Source organism: Aythya marila, assembly GCF_965140915.1.
Source record: "Aythya marila genome assembly, chromosome: 16".
Taxonomy (NCBI): Eukaryota; Metazoa; Chordata; class Aves; order Anseriformes; family Anatidae; genus Aythya; species Aythya marila.
Window position 1 is genome coordinate 6,457,109 of NC_139057.1, and position 10,704 is coordinate 6,467,812.

The window sequence follows — 10,704 nt, forward strand, 5'->3', positions numbered from 1 at the left end:
TTTTAGCTATTCCTTATATTCATCTCTGTCTTCAGACCCCTGGTCTTCAAAATTCTCAAGGGGTGAATCTTATTGGTAACTATTTATCAAAAGGAGATATCCATGTTTTATTTTATTAACATACCAAATAGTACATTTATCAGTGCATTCCATTTTTTTTTTTTTTTTAATTTTTGAGGATATGATACTCCCATATCACAATAAACAATGTAGATGCCTTCTTAAATGAGTCACTTCTATCAGTCAGCTGTTCAAATCACACTGTCACTTATACAACAGTTCACTTTCAGTTAGCTGACTTCTAGTGAAAGAATATTTCAGTGCCAGGCAACTGCTTACTTTGATCCTTTTTTCTCAGTTGACTTGATAGCAAGCAGCATAAATGTCAATCTAATCCTTTATTAAAAGATAGAGACATCGGAGTTACAGTACAGCCACGCTGTTACCTATCAGTGGTTTGATTTGTTTTGATTCACTTGTCTTGCAAATGAATAGCTTTTCATAGGAGTTACTAATGGACTCTTAGAAAACACTGACTTTGTTGACAGAGGCACAGAGATAAAGCAACAGGTACAAATGAAGGGTACAGGCACAATATTATTCCATTCTCTGTAAAGTAGCATTCACTTTCAGGATTCTTTTTTTTTTCTTCCCAGTAAGTTTTTTGATCTATTTTGCAAACTGCTTTTGATTTAATTTTGTTACAACTCTTTAAATAACTTCAAATCATTTAGTTAAATCCTTCTCATTTTGAAAAGTATAAATCAAGGCATTAAATATATATATTTTTTTCTTTTTTTCTTCTTTTTCCCTGTGCCCTTCCTTCAAGCAAGGCTTTTAAAATGGACTTGCTAGGTATCTGCATACATGTATATATTCATACACTTATTGTATGTATCCTCTCTCTATTCTCAACACAAAGCCAGATGTTTACAGCATGCACTGTCCCATGCTCATGCCATAACAGCAACACACTATTTCTTTGAAAGTCTTTCTCATCTCCAGGCTCCGGAAGGCATAAATAAGCGGATCAATTACCGAGTTGCACATTATCAAGACCAGATAGGTATTGAAATGTGAAGTGTAACAGACACAGTATGGATTCATTGGGCAAGAAATAATGAGAATGAGGTGAAGGAAGAAAGGTGCCCAGCAAACAATGAAGACACCTAGTAATATAGTGATGGTGACAGCTCCTTTCATGCAAGTGCGCTGGTAGGGCACCCCGTCCACAGGGAGGGCAGCGATCCGCTTAACATGCAGGCGTGCAAACAAGAACATGTGAACATAAAGGGAGGCCATGAGAAAGAGCATGGTAAAGAACATTGTGATGAGACAGACAATGACAGTTTTGCTTTCTGAGTAGGCAATGAATATGATGCCACAGACGATGCAAGCGATCCAGATGACCACAATCAGGGTTAAAGCTTTCTTCACTGTCATGATACTGTGGTAACGGAGAGCATAGAAAATAGTTATGTACCTGTCAATGGCTATAACCAAGAGGTTGCAAATTGAGGCTACCAAAGAAATACATATCATTGAGTCAAACACATTGTCCATATGCTGAATAAAGTGGTCATCAATGATCAAATAGCCGTTGCTCAGGATTGCAATCATGATGGTCTCCAAGGCATTTGACATGCTCACTAACATATCTGCCACAGCCAAGCTACACAGGAAGAAATACATGGGAGAATGTAGGTTTCCATTCTTCAGGACTGCAAGAATGACAAGGATGTTTTCCAGCAGGCTGATGATCCCTAAAGTCAAGAAGACCTCAGCTTTTATGAAGACCTGCTCACAAAATCCATCGCTGCTTCTGTTGTTGAGGATTGAGTCATTGAAGTCTTCGGTGACATTAAGCAGCACAGGCTGAAATGAAAAGGCAAAGTGTGTGGTATTCATTGTCAGCAAAAGACTTGAATTCACAAGGGATTACAGACCTGACAGAGCAAAGGTTGAAAAAAAGGAGGAAAAGGAAAAAAAAAGAAAAAAAAAAAGCTTTCCAAGTTGTTGTTGTGCACATGGGATGGAATCAAGCAGGAGTTTTTGTTAATCGATTTTGCAAGTAGAAACATAAAAAAAATAAAAAATAAAAAAATCTTCAATTACAGTGAGTTTTGTGTCAGTCACAGGCTGCTCTTCTGCCTTAGAAGAAAGTGAGCTTCAAATCAGGCATCAGACAGTTTTCTCTGAAGGGAAAAATCATCAGCAGCACGTTGCTGGTTCTAATTCTGGTGATTAAAAGCAGGCAGTTTCCCCATCTGCTGCTGTCAGCTGGCTGGGGCCAGTGTGGGTTCGTGTGTTGCAGCTTGTGTGAAGCATCTCTTGCTACTTCAGTGGCAAGAAAAGTAAAAAAAAAAAAAAAGAAAAAAAAAAAAAAAAAAAAAAAGAACCAAGGGGTTTATACATGCTTGAAATAAAAAACAACTCCTACTACATCCTTCTTGCAGAGCAGTGGCCATTAGAGAGCAAGCACCTTTCTGAGTGACAGCTGCAACCACCAGGTACAGCATCCCCTCGCTAGATCCACCAGCGGATCTGAAACTGTCTGGCGCCCTCTGCAGATAACAAATATGATCGATTTGCCCTAAAATTCATCTGGGGGAAAAATAATAATAAAAAAAGGGTGCTCAGAAGTGTGTAGGGTGCCCATGCATTATATTGCTCTACACTCCTTCTGCCCAGAGCCAGAGCTCTAGCTGACATGCTCTGAAAGCTAGATAGTGTTGGTTTCGTCAGAAACAAGCTCTTGGGGGTTTAATTTCTTGCTCACAAATGATTTGGGTTTGGGCTTTGTTTGTTTGTTTATTTTGATTCCCAAATTCCTTGCTCACAAGTGAAGCAAAGTGCGGGTGCTTGTCTCCTCTGCATTGTGCCTCTTCCCTGGCCTAGCTCAGACAGCCTAAAGGCTTAACCAACTCTTGCTAGTTAATACATATATTTTTTCCTCTCCCCCTGCCTCAGAAATGGATTATATTGTATAGGCAGTGAAGGGTTACCCCAGGTGGCCCAGACCCTCAACTAGCTGTTGAATGTATTACATGGAAGTGAATTTTTAGATGAATACACTTTCCAAACCAGCTCTGCTAACTTTGGCTTCAAGGACAGGGTTCTTCAAGTTCAATTGCCTCATTTGTCTTCCCCATCCCCATTATTGTTATTATTAATAATAATAATAATTATTATTATTTATACTATTGTTCAGTTCACAAGAATGGAAATCTAATGTTGGTCTGTTTTCCTTGGAAGCATGTCCAATGACCTGAAGTAATCTTTTCTTCCGACCTAATTGCACTTGAACTTTTTTGTCATCCCTTAAGCTAACGATGATCCCCAGCTAGGCACCTCTGTTGGAGAAATTGAATAAATTTCCATGCACTCTTACCTTTCTTTACTCTTTGAAAATTAAACCTTCCTTCCAGTAGCTGCTTTTTCTGCTGGGAGGCCACCCCTTACGTGGAATTGTACTGATTTTAGCCTGTGTGGGACCAGTTACCATGTAAAGGAGGTGGCAAGCACAAGGTGGATTTTCTTTGCACATTATTTAGTCACACTATAGCTGTGTAGTGATTTTTTTAATTTGATTTTTTTTTGGAAGCACTAACTGATGTCTGTGTATTTCATGACTGGTGTTTTCACAGAAGTTCTGTAGAATCAAAGCAATGTTGTGTCACATGTACTGATATCTGGAGTTTCTATCACAGGTTTGTTAGCTCAGAAAGTGAAAAATCTTTTTCATTTTCTTTCTGAGCCCACAGTTTCATTAACATGCACCAATAATTCAATCTCAAATTCAGACTTCAAATGATACGTGTGCAAGGGCGGCATCCATTGCCGGAATTTTAATATGTAAAATAAGCTGGGGACTTGCCCAACAATTTGTCCAGTTAACATTGTAAAGAATTTAATTGATCTTTCAAAGTCTCTCCCTAAATTCACAGTGATGTGTTTCAAAGCAGATAAATTAAAACAACAAAATATCTCTCCCATTCCTCTAATCCCATGATAGGGAAAATATATTGCCCCCTCTAGAGTGTAGCAGTTATGGATTTATGCCTAGAGCAGCTGCCTTTATTTTGTGCAACAAACCTCAGTTGTTTCTTGCTAACTCTCTTGAGCTGATGGAGTGCACTGAAGATAGTGATTTCTGGATATAGTGATTTTCACTGTCCTAATAAATGTTGTCTTTCCAACAGAGGAGGAGCCCAAGGCTGGGCAGGATATTCCCTCCTTGCAAGCTTACTTGTGCATTGTCTTGTGAAGTTGCAGGTGGAGGTTGTTTTGTTGGTGGGAGCAGGATGGAAGGCAGAGTTCCCTGTCATGGAGAAGGGTGCCCACACCTGAGGTACACAAAGAGGTACAGCATCCTTCTGAGCTTGGCTCTGGACTACCTGCTGATGGAGGGGCACTAATGTTTTAGCTACCCCCATGTAAACAAATTCCCAGGCGTGTTTTGCCATTTAAATTCCAGTCCTCTCTTCCCCATCCGGCTGGGCACAGCAAATGTACTGCACTATGCTCGTTAGTTCTTCAGAATAAAAAAGGTGTCTCTAGAGTTAACATGCAAAACCAGAATTGAGTCATGATTAGTATAAAGCACGAGTGAATCATCTTATATAATTTATTGCTTTGGATATCATGATTTGATCCTTAAATAGCCATTAGCTGGAGAAATGACTCAAGACAAAAAAAAACAAACAACAACAGAGCTTGCAGCTTCTCTTTTTCTAAGGAAACCTATTAATTTCCTTGCATTTTTTTGGATAATAAAGGCAATGACTTCTTTCTTCTAGAAACACATGCCATTAAAAGAAAAAAAGAAAAAAAGAAAAAAAGAAAAAAAGAAAAAAAGAAAAAAAGAAAAGAAAAAAAAACAAGATGTGATTAAAAGGAATTCAATCACATGCGGTAGGAAGAATATAGAAGGTGTAAAAGGAAAAAGAACAGCAAAGCAGGCTTAGCCACATCCAGTTGGGAGAGTCAGAATGAGGGGATGAGGCACACGGAAAGCATCCAGGCTGACTGAACATGGCTTACAAGAAATGTCACTCTTTACTTCAGTCCAGGCTAAAAAATTATTTTCGGTTTCAGTTCTGTAAATATCAACTCTCGAATTCTCCATTACACTGTTCCAAAAGACTGCTACAGGTTTCCCATATGTCAGCTGAATCTGAGAATCAGAAGTCATTAAATATGTTTCATCATGATTTTCCAAATGCATCTGACAGCGGGAATCAAGCTACCATTTGCACTGAGATGCAATTTGAAGTGGAAATTGAATGTTATATAGCGGATTGGATTAATGGCACTATTAGCTTTGCCATTAAGTGCTAAAAATAGTGGGCTTGAGCATCATGTGTCTGATTGCAAGCTCAAGCCAACTCTAAGGTCTTTGCAAAAATGGGAAGAAACTGTGCTTGCACAAGACACCTTAGGCCTCATTTTCAGAAGGTGTTAGGGATTGCTCTGCTCAGAATTGGAAAGCCTACATGAAATGAAATTTTGCAAAGTATTTTGCAATAACCTATTTTTATAAATATTAACATAAGTTGATGACACTCAGCTGTCAGTTCCTGCTGCTTTTCCAGAGATATATACTGATCATGCCTTTTTTTTTTTTTTTTTTTTTTGGGTTACTTGCTATTATTACTCACTTGTTTCTTCACAAGAAAAACTGTATAATCCTCAGGGAAAGGTAAAGAGAAAATAACCGTTACTGCTAAGTGTGGATAATAGAGTTTTTAAACATATTTCTCTTGTGATGATGTTGAATGAAAAACCTTGTTTAACACTTGTCACAAGAATCAATCTGGTATCAGCTGATAAATGCATATCATTTTATTTTATTTTCACTCTTTTTCAACAATAGTTTGTGCCAAACCAAATTGGAAAATTTAAAGGAAGTCATAGAATAATAAACAGGCAGCTATTCCTATTCAACAGGTAATTACTCTTTTCCTGCTGCTCCAAATAGCCAAAATAGTGATTGAAATACTTTTGAAGATTTCTCCTCAGTTTTGCTCTTTATAAAAAAAGACTTAGATAAAAATAAAAATATTTTATCTCAGTGAAGCAAAAGCACGGTACACTGTTTTTGTATTCTGTGCATCTTTCTAGAGTGCCCATTATGTTACAGGATTTGATTTGGAAATATCTTTAAACATGTGCTTGAATTCATGACCTGGGCACTTCGTGGTGGTTACTCAGCTCTCTACTGACACACAGAGTTATTCTGTGCTGAACTCTTGACTCAATAGAATTTTAGTTTTTGGTAATAGAATACTTGACAAATGCAATGAATTAAACTGGAGATCTTATTCACCAGATAATTTGTAGATTATAAACCTGTTGAGTAGCGACCTAGTTCAAGAAAAAAAAAAAATCATTTAATATTTTTCACTGAAGTCATGAAGATATCACTAGTTATTAAAAATAGTGGAAATCTGGTTTGGGCTCTTTTGCTTTCAGGTTATCAATGCACAACAAAATGGAAGCAGGAACCTCACAGTAATCTGGCAAAAAGGACATATGATGACACTATCTTAAATACTTGGATGATTAAGTGCTGTCCACTAAAATGCTGTGGTTTTTATGAAAGTTTTAGAGTAACAGCTTTGCGGAAGCATTTTTGCTACTGTCATTCATAGACTGCAGAATCAGATGCAATATTGGAAAAATATCGATTGTGTTCCTTCAAGAAGTTGTATTTCATACATTTTGCAATCAAGCCCATAGCTAATAAAGTTATTTTATACTCTGAGGCTCACTACGATCTGAGGCAAGAGTGAATCTGAGATGAATAGAGGGTGCACATATTTGTATCAGATTATTAGAAGAGATTTTCAAATAGTAAGAGTAGATCCTCACCTGATACAACCAACTGAAACCCTATTTAAATAGAATGCTTGCAGTTCACAGCATTTCAGAGTTGATTCTTTCAATTTCCTTTCTACCCTGGCTGCAGCAAAAAGCTCCAGTACTGCAAGTGGAGAGAGGGTCTGCCAACCTTTGTGATTAGTGAGGAACAGGAACGTCTAGTAGTGATTACAGCAAATTGGCTTTTAGATGAATGTTTCTATAATTTCAGCCTGTTAACAAGTTAATTTAACCAGACTCAACTTTTGGACATGATACACAGGTTTTTTTTCTCATCCAAGTTCAAAAGGAGACAAAGCAGATCTGATTGCAAAACACTTCCCAGCACCTGCAGGCACTCTGTCATATTCAATGGATTTTAAGTGCTTTAGACTAATAACACTGAGTATCAGTTTTGTGCTCTCACGTAAACGTTGAAAGACAAGCAGATATGATTGAGCCAGCTGCATTCTGCTGTTCAGCTTTGTCAGTGCCAAGAATCCCTGGAGTATTTTCTATGTGTCTCTGGAAAATATTGCAGCCTTTGTCTTCACAAATCTCATTGCTCTGTGGTGCCAGGCTGAGCTGTAGGTGCTGTTTTTCTTTTCTTTTCTTTTCTTTTCTTTTCTTTTCTTTTCTTTTCTTTTCTTTTCTTTTCTTTTCTTTTCTTTTCTTTTCTTTTCTTTTCTTTTCTTTTCTTTTCTTTTCTTTTCTTTTCTTTTCTTTTCTTTTCTTTTCTTTTCTTTTCTTTTCTTTTCTTTTCTCTTTTCTTTTCTTTTCTTTTCTTTTTTTTTCTGATACTATTACTCCACAAGTACTAGAGATGTACTGTGTGCTGTACCTGACACAAGCCAGTCCCAAACTTGCAAAAGTATCAGTTTCAGGCTGTTTAAAACATGTACTTTTATTTCTGTCTATTTGTGCATGACCTCACATGAAGACTGCAAAAGAAACATCCTTGGCTGACTAAATTTGAAGAAAGGAAAAAAGAAGGAAAAGAAAGCAGGGGAAAGAAAGTCCCATGAGTGTTTACTGCTGTGATAAAATCTTCTGGAACCTAACCTTTAATTTTAATTATCTGTTAAGCCTAGTTTCTGTCTTGCTAGTTTGGTCCAAGGTTTTCCAATTCTGTTCTTTTCGTGTTTGACAGATGTGACCTTAATACAATAGCTGTAAAAAGAAATTCAGCTTCAGTGTTTTTATCTGCATCGCTATTTGTAAATAACTTCTAGAATGGAGTGAGACAATCTTTAGTTACTGCTTAGATTTAGCTGTAACTACAAATAGCAAAGGCCTGTGTCTGTTTATTAAACCAACCACACTGGCACAGTCATACTGCTGCTCCCAGGGATTTGGCCCTTCGGGGTAAAATGAGATTTAAACTCTCTTCAGGATCAGAGTGCTTCCCTTTTCTGGATTCTGAAATTTGCAATATTTTTTTTTTTTTCCTAGTAATGTCAAACCACAGTGTGTAAATACAGAATATTTTCTGTTAGAATCTTCCTGATATGGAAAGCTAAATACATTTAGAAAGCAAATGTGATTTGTGAAGCCTTGTACCCATTTGGTAATGAAAACTGAAGCAACATCTATTTAGACTCACAGCCTTTCATGGTTTTGTGTGCATGTGTTTTTTCTTCAGTTCAAGTACTCAAGGTTATTTACGCATATTTCTTTGTATTTGATGATAATGTATAGTTAGGGGTTTTTGAATAGCACATTTTCCCATTTAAAAGAAGAAAAGCTGACATTTTGTAAGTACTGAATGTTTTCTTGACAAGAAAAGGTATTGCCATGAAAAGGTTACATCCATCTTCAATCTTACTTAACTTCTGATGGCAGAAATAATTAGATTTCATCTGAATTCACCAAGGACACTTTTGCTGACAGCTTAGAAACTTCTGAAACCATTCTGCAACCTTGCTTTCCTGGGCTCAGAGGATGCAGGTGACATAACCCTAAACCAGTGAAGTCTGATTTCACGATGTCCCTTGTTCATAGTTTTCTGAAAGAGAACGTTGTCACTACCCAGCATTTTTTTTTCTTTTCAGGTGGACAGGGTGAATCTTCATCCCCCTCCTGCTTCCCCCTGACTCCCTTCTGTCTTCTACTCTGGTAGTTATATATATATATAAACATAAAATAATAATATTAATATATGTGTGCATATAATATATTAACAATATATATGCTTAATTTTACCGAGGATTTTCTTTATGTGATCTGATGATGCCTTTCTTCCTCCAAGAAATATTAGCTTAAAAGGCTTTTGTGGACTGTCTGGGGAGATCATATGCTAACAAGGTGTCCAGAGATCTGTCCCTGCTGTAGACACACACCCATGCCTACTGGGTTATCTTTCCTTTGCTGGCTAATTAGATGTCAAAGCAGGAAAGGGAATAACATGCTCCTATCATTCTGCAGTAGAGATATAATGATATTATGTGACTGAGATTCAAACCCAGAGTACCTAATTCCTGTCTATTGAACACAAGATTCTTCTTTTCAAATGTAGTTCTACTTTCCCTCTCACTGAGGTCTCAATCCATGAAAAGCAGGGGGGTAAACACACTGGGGCCATGAGCCTGAGCTTTGGGTTTTCCCTTCTGTAGTCCCCTAGTTGTGTGAAGCCGGGCAAATATTTTTCCTGGAATCTGTATCTTCACTTCTCATACTAAGTGAGAAGTGATGTGTGAATCCAAATTCTTCAGACTTCCCCTCCCTCTTTCCACTCCCCAGCAAATATCGCAATGATAAGAAACAGTGACACTGATGCTGGAATTTCAAAAAGCTCTTAGTAATCACCTGCCACTGGCAAACATTGGTGGCTAAGGTTTCTAAATAACAGCTATGGCTAAAAATACAGAAGAGAATGTAGCTGAGTGCTCCTTACCTTGTCAAATACAGGATGATGATGAATGATTTCTGGAGGGAAAATTGGCAAGGTCTAGATTTAGACAATTTTGGTTTTCTGCTGCTGCTGCCCAGGACCATGCCTACAGGCCTGTTTTCTTGTGGATGTTGTTTCAGAGACAGAGCCAAAAGGACCTGCCCAAAGGCAAAATTAATTTAGATTAATTTTATTATTTGAACAACATCTCTGTCTATAATTTTTAAAAGCCAGGATCTAGAAATCCATTTTGTGCTTGTTGAGTTAGGTGATGTGTAATAGCTAATTCTTCAGAAAAGCTGGGCTTCTGACTGTGCTGAAGTGCTCATGATTCACTGCCTTGCTTGATCTTAAAATGACACCACTGCACGTGTAAAGAAGGGTGAAGGTTTTGGTGAATGCTTGGTGTTTGCAAGACTCCTGTCTAAAGCCTGCAACAGGATTAATTGTGTGCACAAGGATGGTCAACTGCACATGCAGATCCAGCCATCAATATGTCATCAGTCAACTTATCTAAGACATAGAGATTGTATTGGGATGCTTGTTGCTTTACTCTTATCCTGTCATTTGCTGGGCAAGACTTAAAACAGAGGAAGCAACTACACTAGAGTTGTCTGAGTATATGGTGCAGTGAACAGAATGAAATAGAGGGAATATCAGGAGGTAACAGTGATCTGTTGTTGTTTATTTATTTATTTATTTATTTTTTCTTTTTCTAATGATTGCTTCTGTCAATACCAAAAAACTTTTGTGACAGGCTGAAGTTCTCAGGAGAAGAGGCATCCTTCTGTGCCCCAGGCACTCCCGAGGGCTAGTGGACATCTTGAACACAGCTGGTGGAGTCCAGTGCCTTATGGCTCCTGTCACTTAAACCCATACATACAGCTCTGGTTTAAACTGCTTTGCCTGTCCACTTTTGTAACAGACTGAGATTAGGGAAGTGTCTGGTGCCA

At 37.7% G+C, this 10,704-nt stretch overlaps 1 protein-coding gene across 1 annotated transcript; it reads right to left on the reverse strand.

Moving 5' to 3' along the window:
• Nucleotides 1–595: 595 nt before the first annotated feature.
• Nucleotides 596–2,068, reverse strand: MC3R (melanocortin 3 receptor). The gene has a single exon (XM_082773685.1). It carries the CDS (start codon nt 1,906–1,908, stop codon nt 931–933), a length of 978 nt encoding a protein of 325 aa, XP_082629811.1. The 5' UTR covers nt 1,909–2,068; the 3' UTR covers nt 596–930.
• Nucleotides 2,069–10,704: the final 8,636 nt, after the last annotated feature.

Excerpts from the sequence above, each read along its gene's own strand:
- MC3R (XM_082773685.1), bottom strand. The coding sequence starts at position 1,908 with ATGAATACCACACACTTTGCCTTTTCATTTCAGCCTGTGCTGCTTAAT.